Genomic DNA, 20,281 nt, shown 5'->3' with positions numbered 1-20,281 from the left:
CAAATTGGGAATGAGGCAGTGGTGGAGACACTCCTGGAAGGAGGTGCTGCTGTTGACTCAAGGGATACTTTTGACCGGACACCACTCTCATGGGCTGCACAGAATGGGCATGAGGTAGTTGTGAAGATACTACTCAGTAGAGGAGCTGAAGCTATAGGGATTTAGCAGGTGAGTAGGGAGTCCTAGATAGCAGTAATCTAAATAATAAGTACGGAGGGTCGGTTCGATTACAGATGGATGACAAACTTTGTGTCCGTCTGGCCTCATCCTAGGGTAACATCGCTCTGCAACCCACCTCACGTCCAGATCTTGATGGTTTGCGTCACGAGTAGACTTGACTATTGTCAGCTTTCCAGTTCTTCGTATATCCGGCACGATCGCAGGGATCACTGTCGAAACTACGACTCGCGCCAAATGATCTTACCTTGCAATGGTCTGCAAATGAAAGCTCGCTCAACAATCGACCAGCTACTCTATCTTATCTGCCGTCTCCTGCATCTTGATGCAGACTGCCGGGTCAATCGAATTGTATGCGGTCCCCAGCCTCCCCTCGCCGGGCAACTGCTCTCAACAAACTCTGTGACAGCTCACATGCCTGTTTGTCCAAGGTTAGATGCTGAAAGGAGAAACCAGCCTACTCCCGATGCCGCCGACGCGGACTGTGTATGAGTATCATTATAACAAAACATCCCAGCCACAAACCACACAGCCAACCTGGTGGTGGGCCAAAGCCCACAGACTTATCCTACAGCCTATGGAACCCGCTACTACACACGCCACTGGAATCTGCAGAGGAGGAAGCGGAATTAGTAACTGGAACCGACCCAAGGAAGCTGGAAACGCGCTTACTGTGGGCGGTGCCTCCCTGGTAGGACACCGCCAGAGTAGTGATTAAAGGGTCGGAGCGGTCGCTGGCTCACCACAATATCCACTGCATTGTCTACTCGGAGGTGATATGCATCTATGCATCTAGCATCAACGGGCGTGTGGGCAGTCCTGCGGTATGCCTGGACCCCAGTCTCTGTATTCAACGCTACCTAGGCGCAGAGTGTGAGCACACCGTGCTAGTAGCAGAGATTGCGCGGCTGGTGCTGGCCCCTGCGGCTCCTCAAGCAAGGTGACGGCTGGTCGGCAGCGCGGGCAGCGCCGCCTAACCGCGGCCCTTTCTCACCAGTCGTGGTGCTTACGGGGTTCTGAATCGCCTTATCATTTTGCATCTAGTCATCATTAAAAGCAAAGGCTGGCCTGGGTAAAGAGGGTGATGAAGTATGTCAAGTAAGACAGGATGAAGGTCTGATCACATTGACAGTATCCCCGTACTTCTGAGAGTGAAAAATTCAAGAAATATAGCATTCAAGTATATCATTGTGAATATACTGCATTACTCCCTAGCTAGGCTAGCACATAGCCTGTACATGACCTCACCGCTGCTCAATCTTCGGATCCTCCGCATTCCTTCCATCCTTACACATGAGCAAGGGGAATGTTACAATGCATGACAAGTGAATAGATAGAGACGCGGTGGGCTCAAATGTGATTTAGGAGAAAGGCGACCTTCAAGGCCATCTTCCTGTTGACTTATTACAGGATTCTCTGTGCCGAGATAGGCATGAAAACATGGACGACAGCTACTATTTACCCTCATGTGGTCTGCAAGGTCTCAGGCATAGAACAGAAGACATATTAAAGAGCAATGAAAGGGAGATACCGACTGTGAGTAAGACATTGTATCACTGTTGCCTTGCCTTACGCTCTTTTTGTCTCCAAGTTATCGCGGGCTGACCGCTACTCTCCCTGCTGTGCAGTAATATTTTCAGCATTATTACGGCAATCTAAGCAAGTGCCTGTGTCATGATCGGGAAGCATCGATATTCTCACCAGTTTCTCTACCTCACACGCTCAGGACAACACTTGCGCCACCATTGACATTTACCAACATGACCCGAACCCCAGCTGCCCCAGGAAAGCACGACCGTGAATCTGCTAGCAGATACAAGATTGGCAGTAAAATCAGCACTCTATTTGCCGAGGAATTGGTGGAAAAGTCTGGTATAGCCCGGTCCGGCCAGAAACCTCTGACCGTCTTCGACAATGCCTGCGGGAGAGGCGCAGTTTCTAGTACCCTTCATCGTGCCCTTAGCGATGAGACTACACGCAACTAGCGGGTTGACCTGTGCCAATGTATCTGAAGCCATGGTCGAGGTCTCCAAGCAGAAGATGACTGGAGAAGGATGGCGCAATGCTGAGGTGAAGGTTGCGGAGGCACAGGATACTCAGCTTCCGAGTGCACACTATACGCATGTCTTCTCGGCTTTTGCTAGGGTGACAGGGACACACGGAAACGGCCCATGTTAACTTTATATCAGCTTTTAACCTCTTCCCAGACGACCAAGCTGCAATGAAAGGTAGGTTGCTCATGGTAGGTGATATTACAATAGAGGAGCCAGCTAATCTTCGCTACACTAGATTGCTTCAGAATACTTCAACCAGGAGGCACGTTGGCCGTTTTGACATGGTGTTCAGGTACGTTGACCTTCGAAATATACCAGACCAATCTAACTCGCCACCTGACAACCATCTGGGTGACACTCATCCAGTCCGCCATCGCAAGCATACCGAGCGATCTTCCCACGCCGACCACAAAAGACATATTCGGCCTGTACAACAAGAATTGGGCCGACGAGTCCCGTGTGCGGGCCCAGTTTGAGCAAGCAGGATTTACGGATATTAATGTTACCACCGTGGCAAAGCAATACCCCGTGCCCGTGCAGGAGCTCGCCGAGGCCTGCAAGATCAGTCTCTCTCATATAACGAATGGACTTTGCTCCGTGGGGGCTGAGGCGATCATTGCAACCGCTCGGAAGCCATGATTTTGGGTAGTTGTAGTTCCTGTTTCGCAGTAGCTTTTGGTCGACAGTTTGATCAGTTCTGAAGTTTCTGTTTCTCGAGCTTACCGAGCTGATGCCCTAGTATTTTACCGGTAGAACAGAGAGATGCTCTCGCTGGGCCACAGGTCGACAGTTTCTATGATGTCCCTACCAGGAAAAGAGGATGATTCTTCTCGCAGCTAGTAGACAGGTGATATCATCAAGTATGTAAATTGGTTGTCTCCAGGCCTGCCCCATATAACACCCTCCCTCTGCTTTCTTCAAGATGAGAGCTTGGAAGGGTTCAGATGCTAGAGACAATAGAATCACTTCAGCCAGGCCTCAATGAGTCCGTGGCAATTCCCCGAAATCTGATACACTTTCTTGACTTCCAATCCAGCCAGACCCAGCACCGTCTCCCACTCCTTCAATGTCCTTTGTTTGGCGCCCAGAGACATCATGATCATATCCATCCATCCTTCCTCGACACCGGCTTTCTCCGCCGGCACGACGATCTCCTCAATTAGAAGCCGTGACTTCTCTGGCTCCATAGCCGCAGCGATATTCTTCAGGATACGAACCACGCTGTCCTGGGGCCAGTTGTGGAGACAACGGCGGATGAGGTAGGTTAGAGCTCCTAGGGAGAATATCATAAGCTACACCAAGGAATTCAGTCATATCCAGCATCTTACCTCGAATAGGCTGCTCATTAAAGAAATCATAGGCCATCCTCTCGATCGCGGGATCCAATGAACCCTCGACACTCTTGACAACATGCCCCTGATCCTGCAGGATATACCGGCCCGGCAAACCACTACACAAAGGCCGGATCCGGCTGATGGCTTTGCCCTTGCCGCCGCCGATATCAACCGCGAGAATCTGGCTCGCGCTGGGCTTGAACTGGGCCAAGCTTCCCCAAGGGAACAAATCAATCATCCACAGCGGCGTCATCGCCTGCACCGTCATCCCGTTATTGAATGCCCTCATGCGCTCCGGCTTTTCGGAGAGGTTGTCGAACATGCCCTTTCCGTTCGTCTTGTGGGCGTACGTGTACGGATTATCTGTGCTGGATGAGGGTTCCTGCCAGCCATTGCGTTGGAGGAATTCATGCAGCTTGAGATGCGCGGGCATATGGTCGTCCATCCTATCAACTCCTCAGTTAGTTATGGATCTTAATAGGGAGGAAAAGCTCACGCAAATCGAAACATGCCGCGGATCTCGGGGCGCAAATACGCCTCGGAGAACGGGGTGTGGCGGTACTGGCCCGGCCCGGTCTCTTCAAATGGTCCGTACAGCGAGGAATTTCTCAGCAGACGGGCTGCTATTTTGTCAGCGGATGCATAGAATAGCAGTTTATCGGCAAGAGTGCACTGACCAAGAAGAGATTCGTCGACATTCAGTTCCTGCGCCAACTCTTCCGTGCTGCGAGATACTCGCCCAATCGGAAGCGCTTCGAAGACCCCCATCTCCAGCAACGCGCGGACGCTCGCGAGATGAGCTGTCTATCAGCCTGATTAGCAGCTATCTCATCATCTGGAATCTTTTGCGGCGTGGCTATATCCCACCCTTTCGAAACAAGTAGCGGCGGCATCAATAGGACCTTGCGCAATCTGGAGGAACTTGAGCGCCTCCCGGACCAGCTCATCGCGCGCGCTTTGTCTGGCACTGCAGCTTTCTATGGTGCTGTCCTGGCCGCTGAGCATAGTCTGCTGGCATCGTTGTGCAGCTTCGTTGAGGCCTTTCAAGGCTTTCTGGATCGAGGCATATTCATCGATTTCATCTGGGTTGGTCATGGTGTGGTGATTCTTCCCCTGAGAACCATGCGTATTTGCAAGAGCACCTTGAGCCTTGAGCCGAAAATTATCTAGATAGGGAGTTGTTGTCTACCGGTTAGAGGGGAGTTCTCCTAGAGTATTTCCGTCCGAAGTCCAAGTCCGTCCAGCTCATAGGACCGCCTTTTCGTACATGAGCATGATAAGGTAACAATAGCTGATCCACAACAAAAATTCTAAGGATGCATATTTTTCGATGCGCCACTAGACCTCCTTGCAGGGTGGATGAGGGGATATCTTCACTGCTCGCTTCAGGGATAAAAGAACATATATAATGCCAGTGATGTGGGAGATTATATCTGCATGGTTTTATAGGCCTGCACCGAGTACACGGCTGACTCTAAGGATAAAAAGATGCAGATAAGGTTTCCGACATTGCTAGCATTGTATATGCATGGCTTTATAGGGCTGCACCGAGTACTCTACACAAACCGTAAAGCATATGACATAACAAACCACTCAGCCAAAAAGGCGTCTAGACAACCATCTCTAGCGAGGAGGGATGATAGTGCACAAGAGACAACACAGCATATGCAACAAACGATGGGGACTCCTCTCAAGACTGTCAACTTGCAACTTGCACCTTGCGGCTCTGTACTACCCAGAATGTTTGGAGCAGCAGAGCCATTCCCGTTCTCATTGGCCCTCGTAGCCCTTGCTTGCCTTACATTGCATTCCTGATGAGCGAGCAGAGCCTTTTTGCCACAAATAGCTCTAAATTTGGAGTCAACGGACTTTGGCCTGTATTCTAGTTAGAGATAGGAACGGTTATGGTCGCCTCTGGAGCACGCTCGGGGAGAAACCTGCCGTGGTTGTCGGCGCGAGTCTGGGCGAGTACGCCGCGCTGTATGCTGCAAGAGCACTCTCCGCCGGCGACGTGATCTTCTTGGTTGGGCAGCGTGCTCTGCTAATGCAGGAGCTGTGCACCGCTAACAGCTATGGAATGCTAGCTGTCCAGGGAACCGTCGAGGATATTCGTCGCTGCGTGCAAGGCCGAGCATATGAAGTCGCTTGTATTAACACGCCCCGGGGTATCACGATCACTGCGTCGATCAAGGACATCGTAGACATACAAGAGTTCCTAGGGTCACAAGGGTACCGCACTGTCAAGTTGAATGTCCCGTTTGCGTTTCACTCCTCCCAGATGGAGCCCATCCTAGATCGATACGAAGACATCACGAAATATGTCTCCTTCCGAAGCCTCAAGATCCAACCCATTTCACCCACGTTGGCCGACGTGGCCTTAGAAATAGGAGTTTGGTCGCCTGTTTAATCCTGCGGGATAACACGCGGGCGCCCGTCCGGTTCGCGGAAGCCCTTGCCAAAGCGCAGGATATGGGACTCGTCAACTCCCATACTGTCTGGGTGGAAATTGGAGTCCACCCGACCTACTCGGGCGCCGTGCGCGCCACTGTCGCAGATCTCGAGGTCATTGTGCCAAGCTTGCGGTCAGATGAGACTAACTGGCATACATTGGCCGTTAGCATGTGCACCCTTCAGGAGACCGGAGTTCCACTGGACTGGAATGAGTGGTATCGACCCTTCGAGTCGGAAGTCCGCCTGCTAAACTTGCCATCCTATCAATGGGACCTGAAGAATCACTGGATCCAGCATAACGGAGACTGGCTGCTGGTGAAGGATAAACGGCCTGCAACTGACTCCGTCTCCGCTGCAACGCCATCCTTGCGCACCGCTTTGGTGCATCAGATTCTGGAGGAGTCGTTCTGGCCCGATGGCGGAGAGATCGTGGTACAGTCCGACGTCATGGACAAGGACTTTTTTGCAGTTGCGTCAGGGCACAAAATGAGTGGGCGTCCGCTCGTCTCAGTGGTGAGTCAACGATCCTGACAAGCTTTGTGCTAGACTAAATTGCCTTCTGCAGTTTGCCTACACCGACATTGCTTTCACATTAGCGAGATATATGTACTCCCGCCTTAAGCCCGAATCACCGCTTGCGGCCATGGATTTTGGTCAAGTAAGGGTCTTCCAAGGGCTGATCCCACGAAAAGATCGGTCCAAACCGCAATGGGTTCGGATGCGCATGCAGGCGGATCTCCGGCGTACAGCGATGCAGTTGTCCCTATCTCGTCTCCTGGATGACAGCTCACAAACCCCGGAGGAGAAGCTGGACAGTGGTGTCGTAACATGCGGTGACAGAAGGGCTGGCAGGATGAATGGGCCGACTACGCCCACCTGCTGACCACCCGGATCGCCACACTACACCAGATGGCGGATCACGGACAAGCGAGCCGGGTATCGCGGGATCTGGTGTACACACTCTTCAAAAATATCGTCGACTACGCAGAACACTACCGCGGCATCCAGTCGGCGGTGCTGCACGGCCTGGAAGCTGTCGCTGATATGATTCTTGCGCCTAGCAATGATAGCCGCTGGACGGCGCCTCCCCACCCACATCGACCCAGTTACCCATGTCGGGGGTCTCGTTCTCAACGCCGGTCATGCCACCGACCATCATAATACCATTTATGTGATGCACGGGTGGAAATCAATGCGGTTCGCCGAGGAACTAGTCCCGGGAGAGCTGTATCGATCCTACGTCAAAATGAATCTGGCCCGCAATGGTTCGGGTCTCTTCCTCGGCGACGTCTACGTCCTGCGTGGGGACCGTGTTATCGGAAAGGTCCGCGAGATGGCATTGCGTCCGCTGCATCGTATATTGATGAATCGCTTCTTCGACCCCCCGGGCGACGGTGACGGGGTGTTGGCTCACCACATCCAGCCCCGGGACCTGCCGCAGCTACAGCACCAACCCAGTCCGACGACAGAGTCATCATCCGGGTCCGACCAAAAGGACTCAGATATCGGCCCGCCTACCCCGGAAGTCGACTTGCCAATCGCACCATGTGAGAAGAAGGCGAACACTCAGCTTGTCCGTGACGCACTAGCTCTCCTCGCCGCCGAGACCGGAGTGGAACCGGACGGTCTGACCGATGAAACTGAATTTTCTACGCTCGGCATAGATTCGCTTCTGTCACTCGTCCTAGTGGAGAAGTTCTCGACCAAGCTGCAGGTTGATATCCAGAGTTCTATAGCTGCCGTTACTAGCAGGGGCGTCAATGCTTCTGGACGGGGCCGAACTCACAGATCCTGCCCTCTTGCATACCGTGGACAGCGACGCAAAGTGCACAGCATAGGCAGCAAATTGTTTTCTTCCAAGCTCCTGAATCGCTTTGAAAGCCTTATAAGGGCCCTCTGGCCACTCATTCTCTGATACATCGCCTAGAAGGTGAATCCTATATTTTCGGGCTATCTGCTCAAGTTTTATTTTATCGTCCTTTTGGGAGTGTCATGATGGGATGCGTTATTCTTTCGTTGCTTACCCTGACAAATTGGGCAAACGGTTATTAGATCGGAAAGATCGCACATAACAAGAACAGATGTAATGATTTTAATAATCTGAGGTAAAGGTAGACTCTAAACTGCGCAGGAGTGGTCAGTCCCAAGTGCCTAAGAACTTGTACCGAACCAGTCTGAATGTGACTCTATTTGTGAGGAATATCCCATTATTCCCACATCTTTGGTTTAATACTGGCAGAGAGTCGATCGTTTATGAATAATCAGAATATTTCGATTTTCGGGCTCGCGTACAAATTACTAGTCATTTCAGAAACCTGCCCTGCTCCGACAGCTTTCTTTGGACATGTTATGTTTTCCATGCATGATGCCTAATGTGGTCGCCAGAGATTCGGCCTAGGCGATAATGTCCTTCCCCACCCCATCGCCAACGCCGTTCCGCAGGCAACAATTGATCTTTATACTGAACTGGGTCTATTAGACGATCAATATCTTTCCTGGGTGATATATTCTATTAGAGCAAGACTTTGTTTAACTAAGAGACTTGAGGCTGTGACAGCCCTCGCATCGATGCGTCTACAACCCGGCCAACGACACAAGGCATGCGATGCCTGCTACTCCCGGAAGGTGTGTGTAAACCAGGGATAAAAAGTTCCAAGTCCATCACAAAATCAGCTGACCAAATATCTGTTCCAGATTAAATGCATTAAGATGCAGCTGACGGTGCAGTCAATTGTAATTGGTGTATGCACCATGGACTCTCATGTGCAGCCAGCGGGCAACGTTCAGAGAAGGAGAAAAAGGCAGCCTCTGCGCCAGTGTGAGTACTCGAGCTTCTGTCTATCGACTCTTCAGGAAATGACGGTTCTCTCCCCAACCTTAGCAGGGAGATTCGGCCGATTTCGCTGTCGGGACCGTTCCTCACTTCCGGAGACTGTAAAGTCATTCCTGGACCAACTGTAGCGCGGACGATGCTTTGTATTATAGATACTACTGTACCAATAGTGTGCTCAAATTGTACATTAACATTGCCAATATGTCCATCTCGACGTTTCGTGGACGATTCTCCACGAAGCCTCCTACAGGGGAAACGCCGGAACCCCTACTCCATGTCTTTGATGTCATCAATAGTACAACTGAAGCCAAGTTCAAAATCCCCCGTAAGCAAGGCTATGCCGGCCAGAGTGGCGGTGACACAGTCGGTTTTGTTGTAGGGACTTGCGCTGCCCTGGAAGAGCGACACGCACCGTCCTCGCAAGGCATAATGTTTTGCACGAGTCATCGGACAGGTTGTATTGGCCTTTTCGGCTGCGTAGTAGCAGCAGTTAGAGGCAGATCGGGTGCATTGGTTGATCCAGCCTATACTGTGCGTTCCACAGTCTGCTGTTGGATCAAGGTCGACCGCTGCGGCAGGGCAAGAAAGGAAGGCAAGAGCGGAGAGAGCAAGCAAGACTTTCATGATGAGGCAGATTCTGTCTGGTAACAAAAGACGTTTACACAGGGAGGAGAGGGGTTCTTAAGTATTCTCGCATCATGCGTAGAATTCTGTTATAGTTGGCTAGAACGGATAACTTGCAAAACCGCTTGCCGAATCTAGCAAGGATACGCGATCCCTGTAGGTGGCTTACCTAAGTATGCATTTGCATCTCGTCCAACCAGTGGATGCTGCGCACCCCTCGTATAGTAGTCTGTCCATTCTGAGACATTGGTATTTGACGAGGTTGACAAGGTGGCTGTATATGCTACTAAAATGCTCACCAGCATCACATCCCTGCATCCTGCCTATGTCATTTCTGATTGCCTGGTCGCCATAGATAACTTCTGCAATCTTGCGCKGTACCAGGTCCTGACCTGTATCCCCTGCAGATAATCCCACCTGCGCACCCATCTTAAGAACCATCAACATCGGTTCTATGGTTTGGAAACTCTCGGTCAGCGACGCGCACTGGAGAAAAGGAGCTGTAGTTTCTCTCTATGTGAGTAATAAAAACGGTTCCCCACGACGGGGTGCTACAGGATGTATTCCAGAGCTTGCATACCAGCGAAGGATTTATTATTCTATTGCTCACAATCTAGAGTCCCCACGGTTATAATGACTACAACTTCCTCGATCAACGACCAATGCCACCTGGGTACTTCTATATGCCAGCTCACCATCCTGGTCCAGAATCACAACGTCCAAGTCTGCACTGCTCCAACGGAGCATCCTTGTTACCACGCGCGAATACAACCGTTCTGCCCCTTCTGAAGGAATTCTGGTTTTCAAATCAATATTCATCGTGACGGTCCGACACCACAATTGGCCCAATTCCACTTCTGTCGTCCTATTGGCAGCCTCCTGTCCCCTTTCCAGCGCATGGAGCCGACTTGCCTTCATTGCTCCCATCCAGGCCAATGCAGCAGGGAAAATATCAGCCACGAAGACCACTGCTTCATTGGACCATTTAGCCGACTTCCCAACAGGCGCAAATCGCGCCCACTGGTCGACTACTTGATTCGTACGATCTTCCAATGTCCGAGTCGACAATGTGTGCGATGGACTGAAAGCTTGAGATGCTTCGCTCGACATGCAGCGCAGAAGGCACATGGGGACGGAGCGCCCAAGAACCGTCTGCTCCTTCATCCGCTAGAGCTCTGAGATCGATCATGCCATTCGCTAGAGAACCAGGCGGCGAAGCTGGAGAGAGATCCCACGACCCCTTAATGGCTGGACCCTGCTCCGCATCCGGTGGGTTCAACGTTATATACGCAACTGCTCACCTCGAGGTCGCTTCCATGGACCCCCTTGTTTGTAGTTGCAGGCTGATCCGGCTTTTGAGAGAGCGTGTAAACCGTGAGCCGAGGAATACTGACGATCACTCATATCAGTAATCACCCCGAGCACATTCAAATGATCTGCCGGAGCTTGGCTCATCGAACATTTCCACAAATGCCGGTTGTGATAAAAGAGCAACTAATATCAGCTACCGTGTAAAAACCAATAACCATATCCAAAAGATGTTACGTGGGGCTTCTGAACTCAACTTTAGTTCTATTTGACATCGGAAAGTCGCTGCGGTACCCTAGTTGGAGGAGAGTAAGACAGAGTAACCAGTAATGAAGTGTGATAAATATTTTCTTTGAATGCGATCTCTTCTCAATGTTCACTAATCAAATCTGATGCGGAGGCTTCTCCTCGGCAGAAGGATACCCTAGTATGTATGTAGTAGCAGAGCTCCTATCTCAATCAGAAGCGAGATCATCTTCTACACACGCTTCTTGCACATCATTTCGTGAGTTGTTTTATGCTACAAGAATTTCCATTATACAGGAATGAGTGGAATCACACTTGCGTCTTACCTCCATATCGGCCCGGCGAGATTCAGCTTAATCAAAAATAAAATCTGTCAATTTACTGTACTAGATTAATGAACATCCGTGTTGTCATCCTTAAACCGTGAGCTGCTTTTATGCTACAGTTGGTGCTCTCTTGGGACCTGAAACAATCCGTGAGAAGACAATCTCAGGGCTGCAGGATTGAACCGGTCCGGATATAGCTCCATCATCCTGGTAAAAACCTCCGTAGGGTCCTTCGGGCCACTCGCAGCAATTTTCCCCAGGTCCTCAATATAATTCTTTGTAGCTGCGAGATGCCACACTCCATCGATCTCTTCTGCCAGTCTGTGACCAGGAACAACGTATGCGGGTCTCAACGCCTCAACTGTTTCCACGGCTCGAATCCAGTCATCACGCTTAGCCTTGGTATTAGCTTCAAAAAGCATCTGGTGCACTTGCCCATACACAACATCACCACACACCGCGAGCCTGAGGTCCGGAACCCAGAGAACAGTCGAGTCATAGGTGTCCGAATGACCACATTCGATGGCCTGTAAGACGTAGCGGTCTTCTAACAGGAACTGATGATTCTCCGGCAGCGGAAAAGCTAACTGGGCCGGCTGCGGGGTGTATATCTGGCCTGGGAACCGTGCTTCCCACATGGAAGCGAAAATTGGCTGCTGAACTTGTTGGTTCATATGTTCGATGACTCGAGGCGTGGCAACCGGCGTTGCCTCTGGGAAGTGCTTTTGAATGACCGGTATGCCAAAGAAGTGGTCGCCATGGCCATGGGTGATATAGATGTTCACCAATTTCCTGCCTGGAGCTATCCTTTTTATCCACTCCACAAGTTCCTCAGTCTGTTTGACCGTGATGGGAGTGTCGACAAGCACAGCTTGTTTTGCCGTGTAAATCAAAGTGCAGGATATCGGGGACCACACGCCTCCTTTGGATGGAGCCACGACGTTGAATGGTATTGGTGGCGCAACATAAACTGCCGATCGTAGGTTAGACATTGCGAAAATCTGTGGACGCAGGGAAGGGGTGGGTAGCAACCAGATAGCCATGCCTGTTTGTTCAACTTTATATACTCCAGGAGCCCTGTGCGTACGTTATACCTCGGTACGGAGTGATGATTAATCGCTTCTATCTTGTAGCTATCCCTAGATCGAATAACCGCCTCGGCTTCCTATTTCGCATCAGTGATCTCGAAATCATGCCCGTCCCCACCGTATACTGCACTATTTACATCTAGCAAATGTGGTCCAGATACCGCGGCTTCAGTGCAGCCATCTCCTGGTCTGGTTGCCCTGGTTCCCGGATGTATAAATCCTAAGTCATTTCCAGATTAGAGACTCCCATCCAGACCTCAGTCCTTTCATCTGTCTTTTTTTATCCTCAACAATTGCCCGACATGCCCAAATGGGTGTTCCATCATACTCCCGGTGCTTTCACGCCTGAGGAGAAGCAGCAGATTGCCTGCGGGATGACGAAGTTATACTCAAGTGTCGGGCTGCCTCCGTTTTATGCCCATGCTCACTTCTTCGAATTACCACCCGACAGTATCTACGCAGGCGGGGAAGCTCCCAGTGCTCTTACCACTATAGCGATCTACCATATCGCTCGGACCTTCGACACTCAGGAAATCCAGGATATGTTTTTCAAGACTCTGGACGACATTCTTCGACCAATCCTCAAGCCAAAGCGCATCGAGTGGGAAATTGGCATCTACGAGGGCAATCGTGATTATTGGAGAATCAACGGTCTCATCCCACCTGCCACCGGTTCTGAGCTGGAGAAAAAGTGGTTCGCAGCGAACAAGGTTACGGATGAAGAAGAGCTTCTCAAATCCCAACCTCATCCTTGAAGGGCCTTAGCCTTACCGATCAGGGAGCCTAAGTGGAGATTTCTGGTCAGACTCGCGGTTGGCACTTTCATTACAGGTTGTTATGTGGACTACAATGGATATTTGTATTGTACCTAGCCATCAACGGTAGCACGGACGGTCCATACTTCAGAAATGATTCACTACACCGACTTTCAATTATCCAGGCCGGCAATCGTTGAGAGCTGTGACAGGTACTACCACCTTAATAATGCGTACAAGGGTTTACTTTATTTGTCTGCCGAGTTTGCTATATTAGATAGCCATAACAGCGCTACGGAGCGTCTTCAACCTCATTCCAGATATAAAGAGTACACACTTTGGCATAGCTGGTCCTTAATTAGCAATTCTTCATTTAGTTGCGAAGATAAAGGTAGCATGCAGAATGGGGATTAAGCCTATAGTGGAATAACTGCGCATCCCTTTGAAAACCCAGGCACCAAGGAAAATCCACATATTCAATGAAACCCACACATCGATATAGGCGTTGTATAAACCATATGAATCTGGTGGCTGATCCAGATGTCAGCTACTGTAGAGTATTAATTATGTTGTGTCTCCTAGGGAGCATGAATTCAATGGTTGTATCAGTGAGATACGAGATGCCCTTGGTTATTTAAAGAGGAATTTTCGTGCACATCGAACATATGCATCTAGTTGAACAGCCCAATTCCGAAGGCTCATATCTCGCGACAAAAACTCCGAACACCGAAGCCTGATAGGCATCCAAGCGGCTATATTTGGAGAATTGCAAATATTGAGATTCATCATTTCGAAAGGGCAGGATACATCTCGCCCTTTACTACACGGCAGTTCCCCTTCCAACAAGTGCGATTGCTAAACGGATGCAACAACAGTAGTGTAGACCTTGGTCCACATTAAATACATGGGCAATGTACACCCTGTCATGATTGTACACCAGTTATGGAAGTTCCAGGTTCCAACCAGACGTAAATTACAGTGCTCAAATAGACAACTCAGGCTAAGGCCTTGGCAGTGGATCGGAAAAAGAAGCATCGTATGTTTGCTGGTCAGGGCGATTTCGAGAATCACTGTAATCAATCGATGAATAAGTCCTTCCTCATAGCCCAAAGGATGAAAGCATTTTCCAGATCCCACGTAAAAGGAGGACAATAACATTCTCCAACAACTCGAAATCCTTTCTTCAACCAATATTCGCCATTTATCTCCCTAACGACTTTGAGTATAATTCTCAAATGAGTTTTTTGGGAAGGTTGCCCAAGAGATGTCTTGAATTTTCTATGCAGTTCGTCCTCACAAGCCCTCACAAGTCCCTCGGCTATACCCCTTTTTCTGTATTGTACGCCAGGTTTGACAGCAACCAATAAAATTTCGAAATCCCCATCGCAGCTATCACTGTCCGCGTCAGAGTTGTGGGTGTTCAGGCAAGTCGATTGCATGGAAAGAACCTCGTTGGCACTCTTCCCTTCATAGTAGCCGCGTGGCTTCCAGGCAACGCCTTCAGCATTGGACACCCAAGTTTTGACGCTTGCTGTGCCAACAATTTCATTTGAAACGGTTGCAACGGCAGTAAATCCACTGCTATCAAGTTCGTCGGCGATTTGGGTATCGGTCTGGAGCCGGTAGCCGATTTTTCCTACTGGGTTGATTTCGTGGTCACGGTAGCTGGCGTTTATGACCGCCCGAAGCTCTGGAAGAAAAGGCTGTTTTAGAAGATCGCGCCTGTAGAAAATTTTTACATCGAAAAATGACGATTCCCGCTTGTTTCTTTGCTCGTCTTCGTGGACTTCGTTGGGGGCGGTTGATGGAGCTGGTGTTTTCAATGGAAGCATGTCGCAAGCGATTTAAATGCCCGGGCTGGGATTGGGTGCTGTGGATAGATAGTTTTGGGCATAAACAGGAAATTGATGAGTTCAGAAGGACGGGGGAAGGAAAACAGATATATTGGGAAACCCACCACAGCTAGGTTTCGACCTGAACAACATTTGTAGGACAACAAGCTTGTCATCGGAAGGGCGTGGCGCTTGGTAATCTAAATAACTATCGGCCCTTTTTTGATTGGCTATTAAGGCAGTTTGTTTGAGCCTCTCTGTAAAAGGCAAGCCAATGCTGTCCAACCCAGAGGCGGAGGCAAAATGGTCGTATTCAGGTTGATTAACCCAGTCCACGACCCATTATCCTCGTTTCTCGTCCACCTCCCAGACAGTCAGCTTTGTGCGCTTTGGATTCGTTGTTTAGCCCACCGTTATTTAGCCTACTGTCGTTTACCCTACTGTTGTCTGGGATGCCGTTGTTTTCTGGCTATTATTGGCTGAGGTTCTGTCTAGGCCACCTTTGTTTGAGACCTTGTATGTTCTGGTTTACTACTGCCTTAATTATATCGACTAGGGGGATGCATACCACCCAAGCTCGTGAAAACTCTGGGTGTGCGAGACAGACGAAGACCAAGGTTGCGGATGAGAAGGAAGACAGGATGGCAGGGTGCAGATCAAGCAAGTTGCCCTATCCCCTATGCGCTCTGAGACCTCTGCCTGGCACGTACCATGGAGATTTACAGTATTTTACTCCGTACAATGATAATAAAATCCAATACGGCACAAGACGCAGAAGACCAAGCAAGAGTCATTCGACGAATGCGGGATTAGAATATTTTCGAATACCGTGGAGAAACAAAGTCTGTATTTCTACGCTGTAGTCTGTTTTCGAAGACTACTGTAACGCTGGTCATGGTGAAATTTGTATACTTCGACTGGTGCAATACCATGGGGAGACCAGCCAGTGTGTCTAAAACTTGCCGTTGTCACCGTGTTCTTCCTCCCTGGGGCCACATTTGCCGTAAGTCTTGCGGGGCGAAGATCATCCATTTATGCCAATTACAACTTAATTTATATTATCGGATCGAGGCTCATCTTCCGCTCTATGGGCTCTCTTGTCCATGCCTTTTTTCAGTAATAAGGAATGGCTAGAAGATGCATCTAGGTTCTGGATCAGGATTGTAATGAGAGTGCCCTCCACTGGCGCCTGTTTCCTCTTCTACCATTACTGGATATCTAAGTCACAACGGTTCCCCGTAGGTGAAGAGATGTCTCTGGAAAGCCAGACGTAACTGCTTGTGAGTAAATGGAAGTCCTATCGGCGACTCAAGGGAACTCTGTGCCCCAGTATTTGTGGGAGTTCTACAAGGCAATAAGTCATGACGTCTCCTGAGAACCTTTTAATTAATGAGCTAGGATAAGGGGTTAAAAACAGCAGATGTATCAAATACTGGTTGGCTCCAGACTAGACGGGAACTGGATATGTAAGGCAACTAGTATTTGATACATCTGCTCTCTTAGGGCAAACTAGTAAACTCGCCCGTCTCGGTCCGCATAGTAATGCAGCACAGCTGACAGCTCATGTCCATCTGCCTTGTCGAAGGTAATTCCGACCCATTTACCATGGCAAGTCCCTTTGAATATCTCACCGTGCGCCTCGCCGGAAAGCGCGCCCCCATTGTAGTATTCTGGAAGCAACTTCACTGCCGTGTCGTCGTCACGCAGGTTCACCTGCACATCACACCATGGCTTGTAATTGTGAATTCCCAGGATAGCGGTGAATGTTTCGCCAGAGGAGGATTTGAAGCGAAGGATCCCAGAGGTACCGCTGCCCCCCATGGACAACACATACTGGCAGTCCTGCTCTGTCCAGATGCCTCCGTTGGCATAGTACCAGCATGTCTTTTCGACGACAGTGAGGTTATCACTGGTGCTGTTCCGGATAGTGAGACGGATAGTGTAGGACATTGTGGCGCTGCAAGAGTCAGCATACCCTTGGGAGAGGCTTTGTAGATGGCATACATACATGATACTGATATGACTAGTATGCTTGAACCCGAATAGCGTCGAGAGATAGCTGCTGGATGTGAAGTATATGCTTCAATGCAGAAAGAGGGTCTTGTCGGCTCAGACGGCAGAACTATATCTGACCCAACCTCAATTCTGGGAGGGATTTTACGCTATATATATAAGAGGGGTGACACAAAAGCCAGTGTAAATGCAAATACCTGCTATCGGCTATAATTGGCGTATCATTTTGCCCGATAGTAAGAACTGAGCCCGGTTCATGTTCTTGCCGAAGATGCTAACTGTCAGATTCAGCTCCTGAAGAGCGACATGATTTGGTCTCATCAATATCATATAACACTCAAGAGGGAATCGCCGGCTCTGATAGTGCGAACCCTTGTCGTGGCGTTCCCCAGAACGGAATCTTGCAGCAAGGCGCTTAAACCCCAGTGGCTTGAAGATAATCTGAGCTGAAAATGCTGAAGTGGCGTGCTGAGGATGAAAATTATTAGGATTTTCTTATGCAGAAGGGCAAATCCTTTTGCAAAGGCTGGCGGATGCGAAGTAGGACGCTCATGTTTGCCTAACTGGGGACTACGGTCACTGGAGATGGGGCACCTAGCTGGACTGGCAAAGCTACMCGTAATCGATCGGCATAACAGGCGATTTGTGCGAAGTATTCCTATGCCTATGGTTGTGACAGTAGCTTTCAGATTTTACATGAATTTCATTTCTTCATATGCAAGCTATTGCCAACCTGGGATAAGTGATATGTATTCTTGAACTAATCGAAACGCGGGGCTTAGATCACAAATTCAGCTCCTCATTTGTTTAACGGGTTTCACCGGCGGGGACTGGGTGTACCGTGGCTGAAGTTACATATCAATCAAAGGTCCAGTCTCGATGCAGCTCTGCAAATGCTTTGCAGTCAAACAGGAGAGCTATGCAGCATGGTATCGAGCCAAAATCTTGGTCTGTTTTGCCAATTGAGGGTTACCATGGTCTTTCGACGGTTCCCAAGAGAGATATTGAGGCCTGCCCTACAACCCTGGAGCCAATGGGCTCTTGACATACAACCGTCAGGTGTGATCTATAGTATAATCAACGCCACAAAAAAATCTTCGGCAATATCACATCTCAGCTAGCCACCAAAGCGTGCCGCTGTTCAGCAAGCGCAACCATAGGAACAGGAAACCTATCAATCAGCTTGGTGCTTGAGCCCTACCGGAATGACCGATGCCACACGACATCTCAGGGACTCGGACCATCTTTGAAACTGGTAGAATCAGGGCATGGCACATCACCGGATGTTTGATTCCATTCCGGATGTGTATATAAAGCTGGTAATTCCTCAGGGTGAACAATCTAAACAGCCAGAAAGAACAGCACATTTATCTAGCATAATCAATTGCATCAGGTGCAGAGTTTCACCCGCACTACCGAGCCATTAAATGTAACGCCCCATTCCGTTCAAAGACCACATAACTTGAAAAAGTCTGGCCGTGAGTACACAAAAGCTAATGGTATTTAGACCACACTATCAAGATGGGCTGCCCTGGGAATAATACCAACCCGTGCCAGCCACCGCCGCCGCCTCCGTGCACTAACATCTGCGGCGATCCAAACTGTGGAGTGACGCACATCTGTGACGCCGACTACAATCGCATCGTTCAGCCAATGGGATACCCTGGTGTGGTCCGATGCCAACCCAACTGCTGCCAGATTTCCAGATGTTGCAACCGATGTGGAGGAGGCTGTTGTGTGAGGTGCAGGAGGGGATGCAGATAAAGATGCTCAGTGGGACAAATTTATCGCTGAGCCCAATCTGCTTGTTCTCTCTTCTTTCTCCAATCTGCGAACCTTCTTACCATTTCCTGTTCGCAACACATTTCGCGCCAGTTCTCCTCTATCCTTCGTCTTTCTGCTTCAATCGTAATTTCGTCAGAGGACAAAGATTGGACTTTTTGCTTGAGAGATTGAATCTCCTTCAGTTTGAGATCGATGTCTAAGTCCTTCGCGCAACGTTTCCCAATAATGCTGATCATCATATTCTCTCGTCGTTGCTTCTGTCGTGTAAATTCTGCCGCTCTTCCCGGCATAAAGGAGCACATATAGAGCCACCATGTCTCCTCTGTAGCCTTTTCTCTCATAATGCGTTCTTTCTCTCCTTTTAGACTGTCTCTCTCCACATTCAGTCTAACCAGGTCCTTGTTTGCGTTGTATAACAAAATTTCATGGCCCCTGCGCTTATCCTTGAGTTGTCGAAGCTGTCTGTCCAGTTCTGCTATGTTTTGATCCTTGATTTTTTGGGGACGTATTGTTGATTCATATATTCGGTCATATTCTCGACGTTTAGCGACATCATGAAGCTGCTCATACGCAGCTTTGAGCTGAGTATAACCGCGTCAGTGACGATGCAGGCTTCTAGGAGAGAGGAAAAGCTGGCGGTTAGCTTACTAGTTGAAATTCGGCTGTTGCTTTGGGCTCATTCCTTCGTCGATCTGGATGCTTAGCCAAAGCCAATCTTTTGTATGTCGACCTGATGGTAGCCGAGTCCGCGGACTGAGGAATCCCGAGAATCGCGTAATAATCATGAAGGACTGTGGTGGGTTGCATTGTAAGCCAGACCGGGTGAACGAAGGTGGATGATATCGCTGTAAGGCCTCAATGAACGCGAGCGGACCGGTCCGCTAAGTGGAGTTGGTGGGCGGAAATGAGATGAAGTCTGGAGGGTGACACTGAGGTGTTAGCTGCATTAATAATACACATTTGCTTTGTACAGCTCTAGTCATTATTGGAAAATACATACCATCCTTTTGACAGGGATAGTCCAGGAAATCTCTCAATATGTACTAATATGTTGGCAATCAGGGTTCGAGAGACAATCAAAGAGTGTGCATGGCTCCGGGGGTCTGATGAGAGGCGAATCAGCAGCCCACCTTACAAGAAACTAGAGATTTAGCTGTAGAATTAAGTTCTTATTAAAATATACATGCGTGCCTCTATTATAAGTTTTGTCCCTATAGCATCTGTTAAAGGTTCAATTCTCTCACTCTTATGTAAAGCATCTCTCATTTATATAAAAATAGAGTAACTAGCGCGGGATAATGAAATGATAGGTAACAATCAATCCTTACGTTCCTTAACCATGGCGCTACTAACATGACGGAACTTTATAGGCTGGTTCCCCTCCTTCATCCCCTGCACTGTTAAGGGCTACGGCAGACTGCCGCAATGCCATATGCAACTAAAGCCAATGGTACA

At 49.4% G+C, this 20,281-nt stretch overlaps 9 protein-coding genes across 9 annotated transcripts; 4 read left to right on the top strand and 5 right to left on the bottom strand.

The window, feature by feature from the left end:
* Positions 1-2,091: 2,091 nt before the first annotated feature.
* On the top strand, positions 2,092-2,870 carry Asppvi_000629 (class I SAM-dependent methyltransferase; the record flags this gene model as incomplete). The annotated part of the gene is made up of 3 exons (XM_043296938.1): positions 2,092-2,284; positions 2,367-2,405; positions 2,467-2,870. 3 exons carry the CDS (start codon positions 2,092-2,094, stop codon positions 2,868-2,870), a joined length of 636 nt encoding a protein of 211 aa, XP_043152873.1.
* Positions 2,871-3,193: 323 nt separating this feature from the next.
* Positions 3,194-4,660, bottom strand: Asppvi_000628 (uncharacterized protein; the record flags this gene model as incomplete). The annotated part of the gene is made up of 4 exons (XM_043296937.1): positions 3,194-3,504; positions 3,560-4,011; positions 4,062-4,369; positions 4,433-4,660. 4 exons carry the CDS (start codon positions 4,658-4,660, stop codon positions 3,194-3,196), a joined length of 1,299 nt encoding a protein of 432 aa, XP_043152872.1.
* Positions 4,661-5,242: 582 nt separating this feature from the next.
* Positions 5,243-6,899, top strand: Asppvi_000627 (uncharacterized protein; the record flags this gene model as incomplete). The annotated part of the gene is made up of 4 exons (XM_043296936.1): positions 5,243-5,307; positions 5,462-5,926; positions 5,953-6,529; positions 6,582-6,899. 4 exons carry the CDS (start codon positions 5,243-5,245, stop codon positions 6,897-6,899), a joined length of 1,425 nt encoding a protein of 474 aa, XP_043152871.1.
* A 180-nt stretch (positions 6,900-7,079) lies between these two features.
* Asppvi_000626 (uncharacterized protein) lies at positions 7,080-7,931 on the top strand (the record flags this gene model as incomplete). The annotated part of the gene is made up of 1 exon (XM_043296935.1): positions 7,080-7,931. The coding sequence occupies one exon, from the start codon at positions 7,080-7,082 to the stop codon at positions 7,929-7,931; it is 852 nt and encodes a 283-aa protein (XP_043152870.1).
* A 1,185-nt stretch (positions 7,932-9,116) lies between these two features.
* Asppvi_000625 (uncharacterized protein) lies at positions 9,117-9,473 on the bottom strand (the record flags this gene model as incomplete). Its single annotated transcript, XM_043296934.1, has 1 exon — positions 9,117-9,473. One exon carries the CDS (start codon positions 9,471-9,473, stop codon positions 9,117-9,119), a length of 357 nt encoding a protein of 118 aa, XP_043152869.1.
* A 1,993-nt stretch (positions 9,474-11,466) lies between these two features.
* Asppvi_000624 (MBL fold metallo-hydrolase) lies at positions 11,467-12,345 on the bottom strand (the record flags this gene model as incomplete). The annotated part of the gene is made up of 1 exon (XM_043296933.1): positions 11,467-12,345. One exon carries the CDS (start codon positions 12,343-12,345, stop codon positions 11,467-11,469), a length of 879 nt encoding a protein of 292 aa, XP_043152868.1.
* A 398-nt stretch (positions 12,346-12,743) lies between these two features.
* Positions 12,744-13,196, top strand: Asppvi_000623 (tautomerase family protein; the record flags this gene model as incomplete). Its single annotated transcript, XM_043296932.1, has 1 exon — positions 12,744-13,196. The coding sequence occupies one exon, from the start codon at positions 12,744-12,746 to the stop codon at positions 13,194-13,196; it is 453 nt and encodes a 150-aa protein (XP_043152867.1).
* A 1,303-nt stretch (positions 13,197-14,499) lies between these two features.
* Positions 14,500-15,028, bottom strand: Asppvi_000622 (uncharacterized protein; the record flags this gene model as incomplete). Its single annotated transcript, XM_043296931.1, has 2 exons — positions 14,500-14,514; positions 14,540-15,028. The coding sequence occupies 2 exons, from the start codon at positions 15,026-15,028 to the stop codon at positions 14,500-14,502; spliced, it is 504 nt and encodes a 167-aa protein (XP_043152866.1).
* A 1,509-nt stretch (positions 15,029-16,537) lies between these two features.
* Positions 16,538-16,978, bottom strand: Asppvi_000621 (uncharacterized protein; the record flags this gene model as incomplete). Its single annotated transcript, XM_043296930.1, has 1 exon — positions 16,538-16,978. One exon carries the CDS (start codon positions 16,976-16,978, stop codon positions 16,538-16,540), a length of 441 nt encoding a protein of 146 aa, XP_043152865.1.
* Positions 16,979-20,281: the final 3,303 nt, after the last annotated feature.

The sequence above is a fragment of the Aspergillus pseudoviridinutans genome, assembly GCF_018340605.1.
Source record: "Aspergillus pseudoviridinutans IFM 55266 DNA, scaffold_1, whole genome shotgun sequence".
In the NCBI taxonomy this organism is placed as follows: Eukaryota; Fungi; Ascomycota; class Eurotiomycetes; order Eurotiales; family Aspergillaceae; genus Aspergillus; species Aspergillus pseudoviridinutans.
The sequence above is the reverse complement of the archived record's forward strand: the minus strand, read 5'-3'. Positions and strand labels throughout refer to the sequence as shown.